This window comes from Hyperoodon ampullatus, assembly GCF_949752795.1.
Source record: "Hyperoodon ampullatus genome assembly, chromosome: 7".
NCBI classification, from domain to species: Eukaryota; Metazoa; Chordata; class Mammalia; order Artiodactyla; family Ziphiidae; genus Hyperoodon; species Hyperoodon ampullatus.
Genome location: NC_136920.1, coordinates 67,625,994 through 67,650,428, shown reverse-complemented (window position 1 = coordinate 67,650,428; position 24,435 = coordinate 67,625,994). Strand labels below are relative to the sequence as shown.

The following is a 24,435-nucleotide window of genomic DNA, read 5'->3' as shown; positions in this document are numbered from 1 at the left end:
AGTTCTGCTTTAGTTGAAAGATCTTTTTTTCCTGTTTCAAATGTTTCTTTCGAATAAAGACATGTTATCTTTTCAGTTAAGAAAACTTCTAACTACCTTTGCATATCTGGGCACTCTCATCATTGCCATCTCTCAGCACATCTCCTGGGAGTCTTCTCCCTGATGCCAGGCAGAACCCAGGGCCACTGTGCTCCTGCACTCCAGTCAGGATGAAAACATGCAGAATGACAGCAGGGTTGAGAAGCCAAGACTCCGCTGTATAAAATGGGCCCTGCAGCCACTGTGCTAAGAGGGTCACTCCAGTGCTGGGAGACCATTTCAAAGGAGCTGTTGAGTTAGAAGCAGTCCTCCAAACTTGAATTGTGGTGGAAACAGAAACTGGTACAATTTTGGGGGAGGCAATTTGACAATATGTGATAGGACCTTAAAATGTACATATTCTTTGACCCTAAACTACCACTCCTAGGTATTCATCCTTAAGAAGTAATTATGTCTATGAGCAGAAAGAACTCATCAGGCTGTATTGATATTAGTGAAAAAATGGGAAAAAATCTTAAAATCTTTCGTTACTTAAGTAAATTATGATATACCCAATCTATGTCATAGAATATTAAAAGTGACATATAGAAGTATGATCTGTAAAGCTATACATCTCTAAATAAGATATACAGGTTGATACCATCTTCATAAAAATAAGAAAATATATTTTATATATAAGTATATACACACATTTATTGATATATTTATTTCTTACACACACACACACACACACACACACACACACACACACACACACACACACGACCTGAAGCAACACACCATAAGGCTGACAATGCCTGTATCTGATAGGCAGCTCATGAGGGCAGTATGTATGGGCTTAGTACACAGGCTCTGCAGCCAGACTCTCTGGGTCTCATTCCTGGCTCCACCACTCCCCCCTCCCCCCAACCCCGTGTGACCTTGGACAATGACACTTCTTTAGCAAATAGTTTTGTGCTTAATATTGCCAGTCACTTTTCCAGGTTTTAGGGATACAGTAGCAAAGAGAAAAAAATCCTTGCCCTCAGGAAGCTGACATTCACTGTTTCTTAACCTCTCTGTGCCTTGACTTTCCCATCTGTAAAATGGGGACAGTACAGTTCTTACCTCAGATGGCTGAATGAAGATTGCAATGATCAAAATATGTAAAATGTTTAGATTAGTACAAGGCATACAAGCACCATAAATACGTTAGATGTTATTTAAATCTCTTTTAATTGATCTGTATTTTCTAAGTTTTCAATAATGAAAATTATTGTTGCTAATTAAAAAAAAATAGAAAAGGAAGAACTCCCTAAAACCCTGGATCAAGGACCTTGGGAACTCAGCAGCTGTCTCTGACACCCTTTTCCTGAGTGGAAAGATGACACGATGTTCCCAGAAACAGCCAGGAAAGATAACCGAGAGAGGAGGTGTCCGAGCCTGCCCTGGAGTTGCACCTGCTGCATTCCTTATCACAGAAACCACTGCTGCCTGAAGCCCTGAGACATCACGGGGAGCTGGCCACTGAGATAATTATTCCCTCTGACCTAGTAATTCCTCTAAGTTCTAAAAACCTATCTGACGAGAGTAATTCAAGAGAAGCAAAAAGAGTCACAACATAACATTTAACTCGACCCTGTCTGATATTAGCAATAAGCTGAAAAACATCCTAAAAGGATAAATGTCAGCATAGGGTTTAAGTTAACTATGGAATATCTACCCCAGGAAATAGAGCAGCTATCAAAAATTATAACTACAAAGACCACATGTGAATATAGAAGATGTGTATGATGTAACCTTAAGACAAAGTGAGTTTGTATATACCTTCATCAAGTAAAAATATGAAAAAATATGCATTGATGTGGACGGTAATGCCAAAAAACGAAAACAGCCAGATGAGAGTGATAATACAGGTGATTATTTTACTCCTACACATTTTCCCATAAGAAATGAAAGTGGGGCTTCCCTCGTGGCTCAGTGGTTGAGAGTCCGCCTGCCGATGCAGGGGACATGGGTTCGTGCCCCGGTCCGGGAAGATCCCACATGCCACGGAGCGGCTGGGCCCGTAAGCCATGGCCGCTGAGCCTGTGCATCTGGAGCCTGTGCTCCACAACGGAAGAGGCCACAACATTGAGAGGCCCACATACTGCAAAAAAAAAAAAAAAAAGAAAAAAAAAAGAAAGTGAATGCAAACCCAAAACAAATCATTCAAAGCCACTGAAGACAATGGTCCTGATGTGGCTTTAAAAAACTCCATTTTTAAGGCAGGCAAAATGGTTTGGGGGTGGGGATGATGGGATGAGGAATGTTTCAGATCAAGGAAATATCTTCCAGAAATGGTTCTAGAAAGGTGGGAATATTGTGGCCCATTTAAATGAGGCCAGTGTATGGATGACGAAGAGAGGCTGAGAAAGCATGAAGTATATGTGTGGCTGGAGAGGTAAGTGGGAGACCAATCAGATGTTATGGGTTGATATGCGACCCCCAGCCCCAAATTCATATGTTGAAGTCCTAACCTCCAGTCCCTCTGAATGTGACCTTATTTGTAAAATCATTGCAGACGTGATTAGTTAAGATGAGGTCATATTGGAGTAGGGTGAGCCCCTAATCCAATATGACAAGTGTCCTTATAAAATAGGGAAAATTTGGACACAGAGACATGCATAGAAGGAAGATGATGTGAAGACATACAGCAAGAAATTAGCCCTCTGAGAGCTAAGGAGAGAGGCCTATAACAGATCCTTCCCTTGCAGCCCTCAGAAGGAACCAACCTACCAACACCTTCATCTCAGACTTGTGGCTTCCAGGACTCTGAGCAAATAAATTTCTGTTGTCTAAAAACAAACAAAACAATTCCGTTCTTCCTATTTCCCAAATTGGGTTCCATGTTAAATGAAAAGGTGTTTTGAAACAACAAGGTCTTACTGTATAGCACAGGGAACTATATTCAATATCCTGTGATAAACCATAATGGAAAAGAATTTGTAAAAGAATGTGTATATATGTATAGCTGAGTCACTTTGCTGTACAGCAGAAATTAACAGAACATTAGGTGGTAAATCAACGATAATTCAATTAAAAAAAAGAAAGATAAAAGGGATTTTGTTTTGGAGTGGTATATAGAGATGGTCCATACTCAAGGGAGTGGGAAGTAGGATCAAACAAAACTAAGCAGAGGTCACCATCAGAGGACTTTAATGCTTATTACTATTATGGACTTCCAGAATGCAGATACATTTCCTAAACTAGTGATCAGCCCCTTTTTCCCTCCCCTGCTGAACTCTATTAGCATTCCTGGGACACGGGGCAGCATCTAGGGCCCAGAGCCATGGCCTCCCCTCCTCCCGCCCTCAGGTGTCTCCTCTGCTCCACAGAGGATGCCCTGTTCCCAGCGTGCTGCTAGAGGCAGCTTTTCACACTGTGCAAGCGAAGGTGTCATTGTGCTGAAGGAGGTGCTTGGCGTCTCGCCTCGATGGTGGGTGTTAGGAACCTGCTGAAGAGATTGCCATTGGCAGCTGCTGGGTCTCTAACTTGGAAAGCTGAAGATTCCCTTTTCTTTCCCAAGTCTGAAAGGTGTTCTTTTTTTTTTTTTTTTGGTGTGGGGGGAAGATGTCCATTTTACGCTGTATACATCAGATGCAATAAGATATAATACTCAACCCCTTAATACTTAAAGGCAGGAAACACAATCTCAGTCATTTTATTAATCTAAATCCATATTTTTATCTACTACAAGGAACAAAACAACTTTGGGCTCCCGATGGGCAACAGGTTGTTGCTACTGGATTCGCCCAAATATGTTGATTCCATGTTGACTCTGATATGGACTCAATTAAGTCCATATTAGCCAGGCCCTTGAGGCAGCAAAAGAATGAACGGTTTATACTTTCTGAGATCTTTGAGCTACACTAGCATGAAAACCTGAATTTTAAAATCCCATTCCATTGCCTACGCTCTTAGCCATATCTTTGCTCCCTCTGGGCAGTAAGGGGGTGAGAGGAAGGGCGTGGGCACTGGAACAGACCCAAGTCCTTGCTCCCCACTTCTCAGCTGCCTGAACTAGGCATCTCCACTTCCCAGAGCTTCAACAAGCTGGAGACAGGAGCTTTTTCAAAAGGTTGTGCTGAGATTCAGAAGTAGCTCAATGAATAGGAGCTTCCTTCTCCACCAATCTCACATGAGGTTCCTACAGAGAGCCTTTTACAGAAAAGGCACACTAGATTTTGACATTTTGCTATTTTTCTCAGCTTTCCTTAGATGTGGATGATGAGCTTCCTTTCTAAGGAAAGGCATATCTCGCTCAGAGATAAATGAGTTTGCACCCACCCGGGGCCTCCCAGCTTATGATGCAGCTTCCTGGGGAAGCTCCACGGTAGGAACCACATCATGTAACAGTCCCATCTTCCTTTGCAAAACTCACTGTCTACATTCCACTTGATGCTCCTGGGAGGAAGTTTCAGGGTTTCATTGATCTTCTCCAGGACAGTCTGCAGCTTTTGCTTCTGGGCAATCTCTGACTGGGTGACCTCAGCGACGTTCAGCTTCTCACTCTCAAGTTTCTCTAGGGTGACAAGGGAAAAGAGAACAGCTGTTACCTTTGCCACAGACAGACCTAACCCATGCACTCACACATTCACTCACTCACTCACCATACTGAGCACCTAGTATGTGAGGGACGCTGCTCTCCCCTCCTCGTCTGGTGGTGGCACTGGTGGTGCCAGTATGTACTGTGAAAACCTTGTGATTGTGTCTTGAAGCCCCAAATTATAAGATCCCAGGATCATAGAAGGAGGGCATTTAACCCAGCTTGTCACATTTGAGCTCTTTTTCCTCATTCTGAAGTTTTCCCTCTTCTTTTCACCTCTGTCTTCTTCTCCAAAGACATTCCTGTGCCCTGACTGGAAAGGCTTCGTGCTTGCCTGGGCAGTGGTCAAGTCCTTATCCAAGGTGTTTTGAACACTCCTATAGTACAATATGTGTCCTGTTGAATCATATTTATGTCTTAAGAACCTCCTTTCCTTTTAAACCCACCTGGAAGGTAACTAATTTGATGTGTCCTATTTCACTAATTCTAATGTACACGCTTTTCACATTTTAACATCCCTGAAATCAGGCTATGTCTTAAAATTGATGGCATCCTACAACTACCAACAGCCAGGTGGAAGGTATAAGAGTTATCACTGCTTCCATGTGTGTGAACTTGGTCATAGCTCTTTGTAGTGTGGTCACGTCCATGTCTCAAAAAGCCTACAAGATGCTGTACAGCAGAAATTACCACAACATTGTAAATCAACTATACTTCAATAAAACAAATTAAAAAAGAACCTACAAGAGCAATTTCAAAAAGTAGAACATAAAAATTCTAAGCAATAAGAAAGCATTGGGTAATAGTTTAATTGAAGTACTTTTTTCTCTTTGAGTGGTACTTATACTGGTATGTTTTAAAATCAATGGTTCTGGATTGGTTCAAGATGGCGGAGAAGAAGGACGTGCACTCACTCCTTCTTGAGAGAGCACTGGAATCATAACTAACTGCTGAACAATCATTGACAGGAAGACACTGGACCTCACCAAAAAAATACCCCACATCCAAAGACAAAGGAGAAGCCACAATGAGATGGTAGGAAGGGTGCAATCACAATAAAATCAAATCCCATAACCGCTGGGGGGGTGACTCACAAACCGGAGAACAATTATACCACAGAAGTCCACCCACTGCAGTGAAGGTTCTGAGCCCCACGTCAAGCTTCCCAACCTTGGGGTCCAGCAACGGGAGGAGCCATTCCCAGAGAATCAGACTTTGAAGGCTAGTGGGATTTGATTGGAGGACTTCGACAAGACTGGGGGAAACAGAGACTCCACTCTTGGAGGGCACACACAAACTAGTGTGTGCATCAGGACCCAGGGGAAGGAGCAGTGACCCCACAGGAGACTGAACCAGACCTACCTGCTAGTGTTGGAGGGTCTCCTGCAGAGGTGGGGGGTGGCTGTGGCTCACCATGGGGACAAGGACACTGGCAGCAGAAGTTCTGGGAAGTACTTCTTGGCATTAGCCCACCCGAGGTCCGCCATTAGCCCCACTGAAGAGCCTATAGGCTCCAGTGCTGGGTCGCCTCAGGCCAAACAACCAACAGGGAGGGAACTCAGCCTCACCCGTCAGCAGAAAAGCAGATTAAAGTTTTACTGAGGTCTGCCCACAGAGGAACAGCCAGCTCTACCCACCACCAGTCCCTTCCATCAGGAAGCTTGCACAAGCCTCTTAGATAGCCTCATGAGCAGAGGACACACAGCAGAAGCAAGAAGAACTACAATCCTGCAGCCTGTGGAACAAAAACCACATTCACAGAAAGACAGACAAACTGAAAAGGCAGAGGACTATGTACCAGATGAAGGAACAAGATAAAACCCCAGAAAAACAACTAAATGAAGTGGCGATAGGCAACCTTTCAAAAAAAGAATTCAGAATAATGATAGTGAAGATGATCCAGGGCCCTGGAAAAAGAATGGAGGCAAAGATCGAGAAGATGCAAGAAATGTTTAACAAAGACCTGGAAGAATTAAAGAACAAACACCTAGAAGAATTAAAGAACAAACACACAGAGATGAACAATACAATAACTGAAATGAAAAATACACTAGAAGGAATCAATAGTAGAATAACTGAGGCAGAAGAATGGATAAGTGACCTGGAAGACAGAACGGTGGAATTCTCTTCCATGGAAAAGAATAAAGAGAAAAGAGTGAAAAGGAATGAGGACAGTCTAAGAGACCTCTGGGACAACATTAAATGAACCAACATTCACATTATAGGGGTGTCAGAAGGAGAAGAGAGAGAGAAAGGACCCAAGAAAATATTTGAAGAGATTATAGTCGAAAATTTCCCTAACATGGGAAAGGAAATAGCCACCCAAGTCCAGGAAGTGCAGAGAACCAGGCAGGATAAACACAAGGAGAAACACACCAAGACACATAGTAATCAAATGGGCAAAAATTAAAGACAAATTATTAAAAGCAAAAAGGGAAAAATGGCAAATAACACAGAAGGGAACTCCCATAAGGTTAACAGCTGATTTCTTAGCAGAAATTCTACAAGCCAGAAGGGAGAGGCACGATATATTTAAAGTGATGAAAGGGAAGAACCCACAACCAAGATTACTCTCCCAGGCAAGGATCTCATTCAGATTCAAAAGAGAAATCAAAAGCTTTACAGATAAGCAAAAGCTAAAAGAATTCAGCACCACCAAACCAGATCTAAAACAAATGCTAAAGGAACTTCTCTAAGTGGGAAACACAAGAGAAGAAAAAGACCTACAAAAACCCAAAACAATTAAGAAAATGGTAATAGGAACATACATATTGATAATTACATTAAATGTGAATGGATTAAATGCTCCAATCAAAAGACACAGGCTTGCTGAATGGATACAAAAACAGGACCCATATATATGCTGTCTACAAGAGACCCACTTCAGACCTAGGGACACACACAGGCTGAAAGTGAGGGGATGGAAGAAGATATTCCATGCAAATGGAAATCAAAAGAAAACTGGAGTAGCAATATGCATATCAGATAAAATAGACTTTAAAATAAAGAATGTTATGAGAGACAAGGAAGAACACTACATAATGATCAAGGGATCAATCCAAGAAGAAGACAAAACAATTATAAATATATATGCACCCAAAACAGGAGCACCTCAATACATAAGGCAAATGCTAACAGCTATAAAAGAGGAAATCAACAGTACCACAATAATAGTGGGGGACTTTAACACTTCACTTACACCAATGGACAGATCACCCAGACAGAAAATTAATAATGAAACATAAGCTTTAAATGACACAATAGACCAGATAGATTTAATTGATATTTATAGGACATTCCATCTGAAAACAACAGATTACACTTTCTTCTCAAGTGCACATGAAACATTCTCAAGGACAGGTCACATCTTGGGTCACAAATCAAGCCTCAGTAAATTTAAGAAAACTGAAATCACACGAAGCATCTTTTCCGACCACAACACTATGAGATTAGAAATAAATTACAGTGAAAAAAATGTAAAAAAACACAAACACGTGGAGGCAAAACAATATGTTACTAAATAACCAAGAGATCACTGGAGAAATCAAAGAGGAAATAAAAAAATACCTAGAGACAATGACAATGAAAACACAATGATCCAAAACCTACAGGATGTAGCAAAAGTAGTTCTAAGAGGGAAGTTTATAGCAATACAATCCTACCTCAAGAAATAAGAAAAATTTCAAATAATCTAACCTTACACCTAAAGGAACTAGAGAAAAGAGAACAAACAAAACCCAAAGTTAGTAGAAGGAAAGAAATCATAAAGATCAGAGCAGAAATAAATGAAATGGAAACACAGAAAAAAATAGCAAAGAGCAATAAAATTACAAGCTGGTTCTTAGAGAAGATAAACAAAATTGATAAACCTTTAGCCAGATTCATCAAGAAAAAGAGGGGGAGGACTCAAATCAATAAAATTGGAAATGAAAAAGAAGGTACAACAGACACTGCAGAAATAAAAAGAATCCTAAGAGACTACTACAAACAACTCTATGCCAATAAAATGGACAACCTGGAAGAAATGGACATATAATTAGAAAGGTATAACCATCCAAGACTGAACCAGGAAGAAATAGAAAATATGAACAGACCAATCACAAGGAATGAAATTGAAACTGTGATTAAAAATCTTCCAACAAACAAAAGTCCAGGACCAGATGGCTTCACAGGTGAATTCTATCAAACATCTAGAGAAGAGCTAACACCTATCCTTCTCAAACTCTTCCAAAAAATTGCAGAGGAAGGAACACTCCCAAGCTCATTCTTTGAGGCCACCAACACCCTGGTACCAAAACCAGACAAAGATACTACAAAAGAAGAAAATTACCAACCAATATCACTGATGAATATAGATGAAAGAATCCTCAACAAAATACCAGCAAACAGAATCCAACAGCACAGTAAAAGGATCATACACCATGATCAAGTGGGATTTATCCCAGGGATGCAAGGATTCTTCAATATATGCAAATCAATCAATGTGATACACCATATGAACAAATTGAAGAATAAAAACCATATGATCACTGCAAAAGCAAAAGTTTTTCTGCATCTCTATGCTGACTTTTCTCCAGAAAGTGGGCATAGAGGGAACCCACCTCAACATAATAAAGCCCATATATGACAAACCCACAGCAAACATCATTCTCAACTGTGAAAAACCGAAAGAATTTCAGGAACAAGACAGGGACAAGAGAAGGATGTCCACTCTAGCCACTATTATTCAACATAGTTTTGGAAGTCCTAGCCACGGCAGTCAGAGAAGAAAAAGAAATAAAAGGAATACAAACTGGAAAAGAAGAAGTAAAACTGTCACTGTTTGCAGATGACATGACACTATACATAGAGAATCCTAAAGATGCCACAAGAAAACTACTAGAGCTAATCAATGAATCTGGTAAAGTTGCAGGATATGAAATTAACACACAGAAATCTCTTGCATTCCTATACACTAACAACAAAATATCAGACAGAAAAATTAAGGAAACAATCCTGTTCACCACTGCAACAAAAAGAACAAAATACCTAGGAATAAACCTACCTAAGGAGATAAAAGACCTGTACTCAGAAAACTATAAGACACTGATGAAAGAAATCAAAGATGACACAAACAGATGGAGAGATATACCATGTTCTTGGATTGGAAGAATCAATATTGTGAAAATAGGGCTTCCCTGGTGGCGCAGTGGTTGAGAGTCCGCCTGCCGATGCAGGGGACACGGGTTTGTGCCCCAGTCTGGGAAGATCCCAAATGCCGCAGAGCGGCTGGGCCCGTGAGCCATGGCCGCTGAGCCTGCGCATCCGGAGCCTGTACTCCGCAACGGGAGAGGCCACAGCAGTGACAGCCCCGCGTACCGCAAAAAAAAAAAAAAAAAAAAAAAATATTGTGAAAATAACTACACTACCCAAAGCAATCTACAGATTCAATGCAATGTCTATCAAATTACCAATGGCATTTTTTACAGAACTAGAACAAAAAATCTTAAAATTTGTATGGAGACACAAAAGACCCCCAATAGCCAAAGCGGTCTTGAGGGAAAAAAATGGAGCTGGAGGAATCGGGCTCCCTGACTTCAGACTATACTACAAAGCTACAGTAATCAAGATAACATGGTCCTGGCACAAAAACAGAAATATAGATCAATGGAACAGGATAGAAAGCCCAGAGATAAACCCACACACCTTTGGTCAACTAATCTATGACAAAGGAAGCAAATATATACAATGGAGAAAAGAAGTCTCTTCAATAAGTGGTGCTGGGAAAACTGGACAGCTACATGTAAAAGAATGAAATTAGAACACTCCCTAACACCATACACAAAAATAAACTTGAAATGGATTAAAGACCTAAATGTAAGACAGGACACTATAAAACTCTTAGAAGAAAACATAGGAAGAACACCCTTTGACATAAATCACAGCAAGATCTTTTTTGATCCATCTCCTAGAGAAATGGAAATAAAAACAAAAATAAACAAATGGGACCTAATGAAACTTAAAAGCTTTTGCACAGCTAAGGAAACTACAAACAAGACAAAAAGACAACCCTCAGAATGGGAGAAAATATTTGCAAACGAATGAATGGACAAAGGATTAATCTCCAAAATATATAAACAGCTCATGCAGCTCAATATTAAAAAAACAACCCAATCGAAAAATGGGCAGAAGACCTAAGTATACATTTCTCCAGGAAGACATACAGATGGCCAAGAGGCACATGAAAAGCTGTTCAACATCACTATCAGAGAAATGCAAATCAAACCTACAATGAGGTATCACCTCACACTGGTTAGAATGGACATCATCAGAATATCTACAAACAACAAATGCTGGAGAGGGTGTGGAGAAAAGGGAACCCTCTTGCACTGTTGGTGGGAATGTAAACTGATACAGCCACTATGGAGAACAGTGTGGAGGTGCTTTAAAAAACTAAAAATAGAATTATCATATGATGCAGCAATCCCACTACTGGGCATATACCCAGAGAAAACCATAATTCAAAAAGACACATGCACCCCAGTGTTCATTGCAGCACTATTTACAATAGCCAGGTCATGAAAGCAACCTAAATGCCCATTGCCAGACCAAATGGATAAAAAAGATGTGGTACATATATACAATGGAATATTACTCAGCCATAAAAAGGAAAGAAACTGCGTCATTTGTAGAGATGTGGATGCACCTAGAGACTGTCATACAGAGTGAAGTTAAGTCAGAAAGAGAAAAACAAATATCGTCTATTAACGCATGTATGTGGAATCTAGAAACATGGTACAGATGAACCAGTTTGCAAGGCAGAAATAGAGACACAGATGTAGAAAACAAACGTATGGACACCAAGGGGGGAAAGTGGGGGTGGGGGTGATGGTGGTGCGATGAATTGGGATATTGGGATTGACATATATACACTAACATGTATAAAATAGATAACTAACAAGAACCTGCTGTATAAAAAAAATTCAATAAAAATCAATGCTTCTTGTATGCAATGACATAATCCCTTAATATTAAAAGGCAAAAAAAGTCTAATCATTTTATTAGTATAAATTTACATTTTTATCTTAAAGAACAATTCTGGATTCCCTAATGAGAAATATGTTGTCTGCTATTGGAGTCACCTAATCCACCCTCCACAACTCATTCGAGGATTGATAGAACTGACTCTCTGAAACATGTTTAGAATGTCTTTTCTCCATGAAAACATGGAGAAACATGTTTAGAATGTCTTTTCTCCTCATTTTTAAGGGCTGACATACAAACAAATTAAACTTCAACATACATCAATGGCTCCCCTATAGCTTACATTATCTTATTTTTCAGTAATTTTAGCTTATCCCAGTCAAATGCCCCTTGAGTAATTCTTTGAAGATAAGGTTGCTCACTGGAAAATTTCTGTAGGTTCTGTGGATTTAAGAATTCTTTTCAGTAGTCTTGATAGGATGATCCCAAGCTATTCTACCTGTGATGGCCTGAAATGTTATCTTTCTCTTTTCTTTAGTTGCTTGATGTCATCATTCTTTATTTCTAAAGTTCAGGGATTTAACAAGCATATATCTAAATGTCTTTCTCTTGAATGTTAAACCTTTGAAAGAAACTGTGTGCCTTTTCCATTTTCAGGCCATGAATTATTACCTTGGATCCTCTCCTATTGAAGAAATGACAAGTTTTCATATTACACTGCAACTACCAGCGTTTAGTAGAGGTATGCTGGCCATTGGTAGAGGCTGCCCAAGGTACTCAGTTAAGGAAACTTCTGAAGCCTTATCTTGGCTCAAAGGGAAAGACTGCTGGGATATATTAGTGACAACTGTCTTGGGAGTGGGCTGAGTAAGTGGGGAGGGGAGGAGTGGCAGCAATGAGAACCACTTATTTGCTAGACCTGCTGTATTATATCATTGCCTATGAATTTTCATATTTATAACCTCCTCTGACTTTGGACTACTTACAGTGAATAGGGTAGGTCTCTGAGTCTGTCTTCTACGTCAGTAACTTTTTCTTGCACTATTGTCCATTCTGTTCTTGTTTTTTAAAAATTGGATTTTACACATTACCTACTGCAACACTCATTTTTTTCTGTTTCCATCAATATTTTTAAGTAGTTTATTATACTAATGTTATAATTCATTTTTCCTAAAATTAAAAAAAATTCTGTTTTTAGCATCTGGCATTTCTTATTCAGGAGAAGAGTTTCTATGGCTTTGCTTTATTTATCTGCATTACTAATATTTTAGAAAATGTAATTCTGCTTTACATTTTCCACTTTAGTTATTATGCTTTGGATTTGTCTTCTTGCATTTAATTTTTGTTGTTGGGTACATTATTTTAGGCATTGATATTAGTATTATGTGGATTTGAGTAAAAAGACTATCTCAAAGTAACACTTACTAACAGTTTTAGGTGTATCTCTTCATGTTCATAATACACACAAGAATAGAAAGAGTTCTCTCTCTCTCATTCTCTCTGTTAATAAAAATAAGATTACAGTGTGTATATTTTTCTGCTACTGTTTTTTCCCCATTTAAACACATATCATATCTTTCCATGTCAATATATATGGATATACCTCATTCTTTTCGTTGTTGTTGTTGGTACTTTTGGACAACCTTCACCCATTTTATCCACCACTCCCCATCCTCCAGCAACCACCAATCTGTTCTTTGTATCTATGAACTCATTTTTGGTTTTGTTTTGTTTAGCTTCAACATGTAAGTGAGATCATAAGGTATTTGTCTTTCTCTCTCTGACTTATTTCACTTAGCATAATGCCCTCGAGTTCTATTGTGTTGTTGCAAATGGTAAGATTTCCTTCTTTTTATGGTTAAATAATATTCCATTGTGTATGTATATATATATCTATATATCTATATATATCTCTATATATCTCACATTTTCTTTGTCCATTCATTCATTATGGACACTTAGATTGCTTCCATATCTTGGCTACTGTAAAGCCAAGCCATTGGCTCATGATGCAATGAACATGCGAGTTTCAGTATCTTTTCAAGTTAGTGTTTTCATTTCCTTTGGATAAATACCTAGAAGTAGAATTGCTGGTTCATATGGTAGTTCTATTTTTAATTTTTCGAGGAACTTCCACACTGTTTTCCACAGTGGCTGAACCAATTTACATTCCCACCAACAGTACACAACTGTTCCCTTTTTCCACATCCTTGCCAACACTTATTTCTTATCTTTTTGATAATAGCCATTCTAACAGGTGTGAAGTGATACCTCATTGTGGTTTTGATTTCCATTGTCCTTATAATTAATGATGTTGAGTGCCTTTTAATGTACCTGTTGGCCATCTGTAGGTCTTCTTTGGAAAAATGTCTATTCAGCTCCTCTGCACATTTTAAAATTGGATTGTTTGCTTTTTTGTTATTGAGTTGTATGAGATCTTTATATATTTTGGATATTAACCCCTTATCAGGTATATGATTTGTAACTATTTTCTGTCATTCCACAGGTTGCCTTTTCATTTTGTTGATGTTTTCCTTTGTTGTGCAGAACTCTTTAGTTTGATGTAGTCCCACTTATTTATTTTTGCTTTTGTTGCCTTGCTTCTGGTGTCAACTCCAAAAAATCATCACCAAGACCTATGTCAATGAACTAACTGCCTATGTTTTCTTCCAGGAGTTTTATGGTTTCAGGTCTTACATTCAAGTCTTAAATCTATTTTGAGTTAATTTTTGTGTATGGTGTAAGACAGTGGTCCAGTTTCATTCTTTTGCATGTGGCTGTCCAGTTTTCCCAGCACCATTTGGTGAAGAGATTGTATATTCTCGTCTCCTTGTTGTAAATTAATTGACCATTTATCCGTGAGTTTATTTCTAGGCTCTCTATTCTGTTCCATTGATCTGTGTGTCTATTTTTAATGCCAAAACTATACTATTTTGATTACTATAGCTCTGTTATATAGTTTGAAATCAGAGAATGTGATTCCTCCAGCTTTGTTCTTCTTTCTCAAGATTACTTTGCCTATATGGGGTCTTTTGTTATTCCATGCAAATTTTAGGACTGTTTGTTCCATACCTGTGAAAAATGCCATTGGGATTTTGATAGGAATTGCATTGAATGTGTAGACTGCTTTGGGTAGAATGGATATTTTAAATAATATTTATTCTTCTAATCCATTATTATGGAATATCTTTCCATCTATTTGTGTCTTCTTCAATTTCTTTCATCAGTATCTTATAGTTTTCAGGATACGGGTCTTTTACCTCCTTGGTTAAATTTATTCCTAGACATTTTATTCTTTTTTGATGTAATTTTACATGGGATTGTTTTCTTAATTTCTTTCTGATAGTTTGTTACTAGTGTATAGAAACAAAACAGATTTTTGTATATTTTTGTATTCTGCAGCTTCACTGAATTAATTTATTAGTTCTAACAGTTTGTTGGTGGAGTCTTTAGGGTTTTCTACATATAATATCATGTCATTTGCAAATAGTGACAGTTTTACATTTTCCTTTCTGATTTGGATACCTTTTCTTTTTTTTTCTTGCCTAATTGCCCGAACTAGGACTTCTAATATTATGTTGAATAAAAGTCTCTAGAGTGAGCATCCTTGTCTTGTTCCTGATCTTAGAAGAAAAGCTTTCAGCTTTTCACTACTGAGTATGATGTTAGCTGTGGGTTTGTCATATATGGCCTTTATTATGTTGAGGTATGTTCCCTCTATACCAACTTTGAGAGTTTTTATAATAAATGGAGGCTGAATTGTCAAATGCTTTTTTTTTTACATCTATTAAGATATCTTATGATTTTTATCCTTCATTTTGTCATTGTGGTATATGACATTGATTTGTGGATGCTGAACCATTCTTCCATCCATAAGTACATCACACTTGACCATGTGTACGATCCTTTTAATGTATTGTAGAATTCAGTTTGCTAATATTTTAGCAAATTAAGGGTTCTTGCATCTATGTTCATCAAGGATATTGGCCTGTAATTTTCTTTTCTTATGATGTCCTTGTCTGGTTTTGGTATCAGAATAATTCTGGTCTCATAAAATAAGTTTGTAAGTGTTCCCTCCTCTTTCTTCAAAGGATTGGCATTAATTCTTCTTTAAATGTTTGGTAGCATTCACCAGTGAAGCCATCTGGTCCTGGGCTTTTGTTTGTTGGGGGGTTTTTTGATTACTGATTCAATCTTCCTACAAGTAATCAGTCTGTTCAGATTTTCTGTTTTATCATGTTTCAATCTTGGTAGGTTGTAATTTTTAGTAATTTATCCATTTTTTTCTAGGTTGTCTAGGTTTTTGGTGTATAATTACTCAAAATAGTATCTCATGATCCTTTGCATTTCTGTGGTATCAGTTGTAATGTCTCCTCTATCATTTCTGATTTTATTTGAGTTCTCCCTTTTTCTTGATGAGTCTAGCTAAAGGTTTGTCCATTTTGTTTATCTTTTACAAGAATCAACTATTAGTTTCATTGATGTTCTCTATTCACTTTTTAGTCTCAATATATGTCTCACTCAAACATATCATGAGTATCTTTCTATGTCAATACATATTGATATAACTCAATCTTTTAAAAAAACTGCATTTTATATTATAGAACTTATTCAACCATTCCCCTGTAGATATGCAGTCAGGTTATATTATACTTTTCCCCTATGTGTAATAAAGTTGCAGTAAACATCCTGTGTGTGTGTATTTATGTACGTATTACCAACTGATTATTACTGGTTAAAAAAAATGCTGCTGTCTTACAAATTTTCTTCTTAAATACAGTCATCTTACCAAATCCCCTTATTATTGTTTGAGTTTTTAACATTCTCTGGGTATGCAAGTAACATAAGATGCAGTTGCCTCTATTTTGTAAGCTTACATCACTTATTTCGATCTTATGACATTTTAAGATAGAAGATTTGAGACCCTCTTCTGCTATTTCTACCCTTCACATTATTTTTAAAATATTCAACCCTCAAAATTTAAGAGATCTACTCAAATATTCCCATAGTTAAATAATTTCATTCAGTGTTGCTAAGAATTTAAAGATAATTTCTTTTTTAAAGTCTCCTCATTACAGTTTTCTTTTTTGAATTTTATTTTATTTTTTTATACAGCAGGTTCTTATTAGTTATCCATTTTATACATAATACTGTATATTCAATCCCAATCTCCCAATTCATCACACCACCACCCCGCACCCCCGTCACTTTCCCCCCTTGGTGTCCATATGTTTGTTCTCTTCATCTGTATCTCAATTTCTGCCCTGCAAACCAGTTCATCTGTACCATTTTTCTAGATTCCACATATATGTGTTAATAGACAATATTTGTTTTTCTCTTTCTGACTTACTTCACTCTCTATGACAGTCTCTAGATCCATCCATGTCTCTACAAATTACCCAATTTCATTCCTTTTTATGTCTGAGTAATATTCCATTGTATACATGTACTACATCTTCTTTATCCATTTGGTCTGTCAGTGGGCACTTAGGTTGCTTCCATGTCCTGGCTACTGTAAATAGTGCTGCAATGAACATTGTGGTGCATGTGTCTTTTTGAATTATGGTTTTCTCTGGGTATATGCCCAGGAGTGGGATTCCTGGGTCATATGGTAATTCTATTTTTAGTTTTTTAAGGAACCTCCATACTGTTCTCCATAGTGGCTGTATCAATTTACATTCCCACTGACAGTGCAGGAGGGTTCCCTTTTCTCCACACCCTCTCCAGCATTTGTTGTTTGTAGATTTTCTGATGATGCCCATTCTAACTGGTGTGAGGTGATACCTCATTGTAGTTTTGATTTGCATTTCTCTAATAATTAGTGATGTTGAACATCTTTTCATGTGCTTCTTGGCCATCTGTATGTCTTCCTTGGAGAAATGTCTATTTAGGTCTTCTGCCCATTTTTGGATTAGGTTGTTTGTTTTTTTAATATTGAGCAGCATGAGCTGTTTATATATTCTGGAGATTAATCGTTTTTCTGTTGATTCATTTGCAAAAATTTTCTCCCATTCTGAGGGTTGTCTTTTCATCTTGTTTGTAGTTTCCCTTGCTGTGCAAAACCTTTTAAGTTTCATTAGGTGCCATTTGTTTATTTTTGTTTTTATTTCCATTTCTCTAGGAGGTGGATCAAAAAAGATCTTGCTGTGACTTATGTCAAAGAGTGTTCTTCCTATGTTTTCCTCTAAGAGTTTTATAGTGTCCTGTCTTACATTTAGGTCTTTAATCCATTTCAAGTTTATTTTTGTGTATGGTGTTAGGGAGTGTTCTAATTTCATTCTTTTACATGTAGCTGTCCAGTTTTCCCAGCACCACTTATTGAAGAGACTTCTTTTCTCCACTGTATATCTTTGCCTCCTTTGTCATAGACTAGTTGACCATAGGTGCGTGGGTTTATCTCTGGGCTTTCTATCCTGTTCCATTGATCTATATTTCTGTTTTTGTGCCAGTACCATATTGTCTTGATTACTGTAGCTTTGTAGTATAGTCTGAAGTCAGGGAGTCTGCTTCCTCTAGCTCCGTTTTTATCCCTCAAGACTGCTTTGGCTATTGGGGGTCTTTTGTGTCTCCATACAAATTTTAAGATTTTTTGTTCTAGTTCTGTAAAAAATGTCATTGGTAATTTGATAGAGATTGCATTGAATCTGTAGATTGCTTTCGGTAGTATAGTCATTTTCACAATATTGATTCTTCCAATCCAAGAACATGGTATATCTGTCCATCTGTTTGTATTATCTTTAATTTCTTTTATCAGTGTCTTATAGTCTTCTGCATACACGTCTTTTGTCTCCCTAGGTAGGTTTATTCCTAAGTATTTTATTCTTTTTGTTGCAATGGTAATGTTTCCTTAATTTCTCTTTCAGATTTTTCATCATTAGTGTATAGGAAAGCCAGAGATTTCTGTGCATTAATTTTGTATCCTGAAACTTTACCAAATTCATTGATTAGCTCTAGTAGTTTTCTTGTGGCATCTTTAGGATTCTCTATGTATAGTATCATGTCATCTGCAAACAGTGACAGTTTTACTTCTTCTTTTCCAATTTCTATTCCCTTTATTTCTTTTTCTTCTCTGATTGCCATGGCTAGGACTTCCAAAGCTATGTTGAATAATAGTGGTGAGAGTGGACATCCTTGTCTTGTTCCTGATCTTAGAGGAAATGCTTTCAGTTTTTCACCATTGAGAAAGATGTTTACTGTGTGTTTGTCGTATATGGCCTCTATTATGTTGAGGTAGGTTCCCTCTTTGCCTACTTTCAAGAGAGTTTTTTTCATAAATGGGTGTTGAATTTGGTCAAAAGCTTTTTCTGCATCTATTGAGATGATCATATGGTTTTTATTCTTCAATTTGTTCATATGGTGTATCACATTGATTGATTTCGGTATATTGAAGAATCCTTGCATCCCTGGGATAAATCCCACTTGATCATGGTGTATGATCCTTTTAATGTGCTGTTGGATTCCGTTTGCTGGTATTTTCTTGAGGATTCTTTCATCTATATTCATCAGTGATATTGGTTGGTAATTTTCTTCTTTTGTAGTATCTTTGCCTGGTTTCGGTACCAGGGTGTTGGTGGCCTCAAATAATGAGCTTGGGAGTGTTCCTTCCTCTGCAATTTTTTGGAAGAGTTTGAGAAGGATGGGTGTTAGCTCTTCTCTAGATGTTTGATAGAATTCACCTGTGAAGCCATCTGGTCCTGGACTTCTGTTGGAAGATTTTTAATCACAGTTTCAATTTCATTACTTGTGATTGATCTGTTCATATTTTCTGTTTCTTCCTGGTTCAGTCTTGGTAGTTTATACCTTTGTAAGAATTTGTCCATTTCTTCCAGGTTGTCCATTTTATTGGCATAGAGTTGTTTGTAGTAGTCTCTTAGGATGCTTTGTATTTCTGCAGTGCTGTTGGAACTTCTCCTTTTTCATTTCTAGTTTTATTGATTTGAGTCCTTTCCCTCTTTTTCTTGATGAGTCTGGCTAATGGTTTATCAATTTTGTTTATCCTCTCAAAGAACCATCTTTTTGTTTTATTGATCTTTGCAACTGTTTTGTTTCCATTTCATTTATTTCTTCTCTGATCTTTATGATTTCTTTCCTTCCACTAACTTTGGGTTTTGTTTCTTCTTTTTTCTCTAGTTTCTTTAGGTGTAAAGTTAGATTGCTTATTTGACATGTTTGTTGTTTCTTGAAGTAGGATTGTATTGCTATAAACGTCCCTCTTAGAACTGCTTTTGCTGCATCTCTTAGTTTTTGGATCGTCGTGTTTCCATTGTCATTTGTCTCTAGGTATTTTTTGATTTCCTCTTTGATTTCTTCAGTGATCTCTTGGTTATTTAGTAACATATTGTTTAGCCACCATGTGTTTGTATTTTTTACTTTTCCCTGTAATTCATTTCTAATCTCATAGGGTTGTGTTCAGAAAAGATACTTGATATGATTTCAGTTTTCCTAAATTTACTGAGGCTTGATTTGGGACCCAAGATGTGATCTATCTTGGAGAATGTTCCATGTGCACTTGAGAAGAAAGTGTAATCTGCTGGTTTTGGATGGAATGTTCTATAAATATCAATTAAATCTATCTGGTCTATTGCATCATTTAAAGGTTGTGTTTCCTTATTAATTTTCTGTTTGGATGATGTGTCCATTGGTGTAAGTGAGGTGTTAAATTCCCCCACTATTATCGTGTTACTGTTGATTTCCTCTTTTATAGCTGTTAATAGTTGCCTTATGTATTGATGTGCTCCTACCTTGGCTGCATATATATTTATAATTGTTATATCTTCTTCTTGGGTTGATCCCTTGATCATTATGTAGTGTCCTTCTTGTCCCTTGTAATAGTCTTTATTTTCTTTTTCTTTTTATTTTTTTTTGCGGTACACGGGCCTCTCACTGCTGTGGCCTCTCCCATTGCAGAACACAGGCTCCGGATGCGCAGGCTCAGCGGCCATGGCTCACGGGCCCAGCCGCTCCGCGGCATGTAGAATCCTCCCAGACCAGGGCACTAACCTGTGTCCCTCACATCAGCAGGTGGACTCTCAACCATTGCGCCACAAGGGAAGCCCAATAGTCTTTATTTTAAAGTCTATTTTATCTGATATGAGTATTGCTACTTCAGCTTTCTTTTGATTTCCATTTGCATGGAATATCTTTTTCCATCCCATCACTTTCAGTCTGTATGTGTCCCTAAGTCTGAAATGGGTCTCTTGTAGACCACATATATATGGGTCTTGCTTTTGTATCCATTCAGCGAGCCTATGTCTTTTGGTTGGAGCATTTAATCCATTCATGTTTAAAGTAAATATTGATATGTATGTTCCTATTACCATTTTCTTAATTGTTTTGGGTTTGTTTTTGTAGGTGCTTTTCTTCTCTTGTGCTTCCCACTTAGAGAAGTTCCTTTAGCATTTGTTGTAGAGCTGGTTTGGTGGTGCTGAATTCTCTCAGCTTTTGCTTGTCTGTAAAGCTTTTGATTTCTCCATCGCATCTGAATGAGATCCTTGCCGGGTAGAGTAATCTTGGTTGTAGGTTCTTCCCTTTCATCACTTTAAATATGTCATGTCTCTCCCTTCTGGCTTGTAGAATTTCTGCTGAGAAATCAGCTGTTAACCTTATGGGAGTTCCCTTGTATGGTATTTGTCATTTTTCCCTTGCTGCTTTCAATAATTTGTTTTTCTTTAATTTTTGCCAATTTGATTACTATGTGTCTCGACGTGTTTCTCCTTGTGTTTATCCTGCCTGGGACTCTCTGCACTTCCTGGACTTGGGTGGCTATTTCCTTTCCCATGTTAGGGAAGTTTTCAACTATAATCTCTTCAAATATTTTCTCAGGTCCTTTCTCTCTCCCTTCTCCTTCTGGGACCCCTATAATGTGAATGTTGTTGCGTTTAATGTTGTCCCAGAGGTCTCTTGGCTGTCTTCATTTCTTTTCATTCTTTTTTCTTTATTCTGTTCCACAGCAGTGAATTCCACCATTCTGTCTTCCAGGTCACATATCCGTTCTTCTGCCTCAGTTATTCTGCTATTGATTCCTTCTAGTGTAGTTTTCATTTCAGTTATTGTATTGTTCATCTCTGTTTGTTTGTTCTTTAATTTTTCCAGGTCTTTGTAAAACATTTCTTGCATCTTCTTGATCTTTGCCTCCATTGTTTTTCTGAGGTCCTGCATCATCTTCACTATCATTATTCTGAGTTCTTTTTTTGGAAGGTTGCCTATCTCCACTTCATTTAGTTGCTTTTCTGGGGTTTTATCTTGTTCCTTCATCTGGTACATAGCCCTCTGCCTTTTCATCTTGTCTATCTTTCTGTGAATGTGGTTTTTGTTCCACAGGCTGCAGGATTGTAGTTCTTCTTGCTTCTGAAAGAAGGTATTTTCAATTCAAAGCATATGGAGCTTCTGCTAGTGATGGAGGGTCTCCTGCAGAGGCAGGGGACAGCTGTGGCTCACTGTGGGGACAAGGACACTGTCAGTAGAAGCTCTGGGAAGTACCCCATGGTGTGATCCCTCCCAGAGTCTGCCATTAGCCCCAACAAAGGGCCTGTAGTCTCATTTTCTTTATTCAGCTAATTTCAGCTAGCTCTTTGAAAATTTTCTATTGACAATTTTTTAAAATTCTTCCAGGAAATTGCTTATCTCATGTTTTTATAGTTCTGCATATTGTTCATCAGTAGTTTAACTTGTTATAAAGTACTAGGCATGATTTTGAAATAGGATGCTATTTAGAAAATTTTCTCAGATAGGATTATTTTGTGAATCTTTCAGTTGTTTCTGAAGTTAGCATCCAAATATGCTTTTGAAACAGTGAAACAGTATTCAAAAAGTTCTGAAGTAGCAAGACAGGGCAGAATAAACTCAAGTATTCTGAATGATAGAAGGACTGAGACGTTCTAAGAAACAGAGTTGCCATATGTATCATACTATATTAATGTAACCACCCTTCAAAGAATTAGAATACATAAAATACTCCATCCAGTATGAGAAATTCTAAGTTATTATATTTTTGTTTCCAGAAACATGGAGATGGTCAGTTAAAAAAAATTTTTTTTTACTGCATCATGGTCAAAGAATTTGGTCTGTATGATAACTTGTTGAGACTTACTTTATGGACATAAGCAAAATTTGTAAGTGTTCCATACAGTTGAAAAGAATGAGAATACTTCAGTTTGGGGGTGTTACTGGTTAATTACATTGTCCACATCTTCTCTAACCTTATGAACTTTTTCCTTAATGTGTTATTAAGAGATATACGTAATGGCAGATTTGTCAACTTCTTGTAATTCTGACTGGCATTTTTGATTTTTATATATTTAATGCACAAAAGTGTGTTAGGTTTAAAATGTCCATAGTTTCCTAGTAATTTTAGTCTCATTAATATGTAGAGACTCGTTGTACTGATGCTTTTTGCCTTAGTCTATTTCATTTGATATTAAAATAGTTACACCAGCTTTCTTTTAATTAGTATTAGTCTAGTATATATGATTACTTCCATTCTTTTTCTTTCAACCCTTCTGTGTCTTCATGGTACTAAGACTATCTCTAGTAAAGAGCATACAGCAAGATTTTATTTTGTTATCTAATCTGATGATCTTTGTCTTTTAAATGGATAATGCGAGAGGGAAGAGATATGGGAACATATATATATTTATAACGGATTCATTTTTTATAAAGCAGAAACTAACACACCATTGTAAAGCAATTATACTCCAATAAAGATGTTAAAAAAAAATCCACACACACACACAAAAAGCCAATTTACATTGATTGCCTTTACGAATATACTTGGATTCACTTCTACCAACTTATTTTAAACTTTCTACTACTCTACTTTTCTGATTCTTTATGTCCTGCTTCCATCCTTGTTGCTTCTTAGATTAAGGTTTCTATTCCCTCTCATTTCATTTTCTCCCCATTAAAAGTAGGGAGGTTATACACTGTTTTATTATCTTAGTGGCTTCCCTAGAAAATTTATCATGTGTATTTAACTTAACAGAGTCCTATGTTAATTAGTCTCTTTATCCACATACTAAATAATACAAGAACCTCAGCACACTCTAACTCAAATCACTCTTCCTGAGTTAAGTGCCTTAGTTGTCTGGGATTCTGTTTCTATCTTCATTTTTTGTTGCATTTCAGATCTTTTTTGGGGGGGGTTCACTTTCCTTCTTTGTGAAGAACACCCTTTAGAAACTCCTTTTAGTGAGGGTCTTTTGGTAGTAAACCCTCTCACTTCATATTTGCTTAAAATGCCTTTTTTCCCCATTTTTAAAACATAGGTTTTTTTTGTTTGTTTGTTTTTTTGCAGTACGCGGGCCTCTCACTGTTGTGGCCTCTCCTGTTGCGGAGCACAGGCTCCGGACGCGCAGGCTCAGCGGCCATGGCTCACGGGCCCAGCCGCTCCGTGGCATGTGGGATCTTCCCGGACCGGGGCACGAACCCGTGTCCCCTGCATTGGCAGGCAGACTCTCAACCACTGCGCCACCAGGGAAGCCCAAAACATAGGTTTTTTCTTTTTTTTTTTTTTTCCTGGATATAAACGTGTAAGTTAACAATATTTTTTCTGCACTTTGAAAATATGATTCCAACAGCTTTGGGATTTGATTGTTCCTGAGGAAAGACAGCTTTCAGTCTGTTGTTCCTTTATAGGTAATCTCTTTTTTTCTCTCTGCTTTTAATCTTTTCTTTGTCTTCAGTGTTTCTTAGGTATCATTATGAAGTTTTCTTGTTAATTATCCTGTTTGGGATTCCCTGAGATTCCTGAATATGAGACTTCATATCTTTCACGAATTTTGAAAATTTTTAATTCATTATGTCTTTAAATATTGACTATACTCCATTCTCTTTCTTTTCTCCTGCTAGAATCCCAATTAGCCATGTGT

General features: G+C 37.6%; 1 protein-coding gene across 1 annotated transcript in view; it reads right to left on the bottom strand.

Moving 5' to 3' along the window:
- Positions 1–24,435, bottom strand: part of PARVA (parvin alpha) — a gene marked incomplete at both ends in the record, with an annotated part of 183,503 nt that overhangs the window by 39,322 nt on the left and 119,746 nt on the right. The window contains one exon of the mRNA XM_079707564.1: positions 4,442–4,582. Coding sequence (XP_079563690.1) covers positions 4,442–4,582 — 141 coding nt within the window. The remainder of the gene's footprint in view (positions 1–4,441; positions 4,583–24,435) is intronic.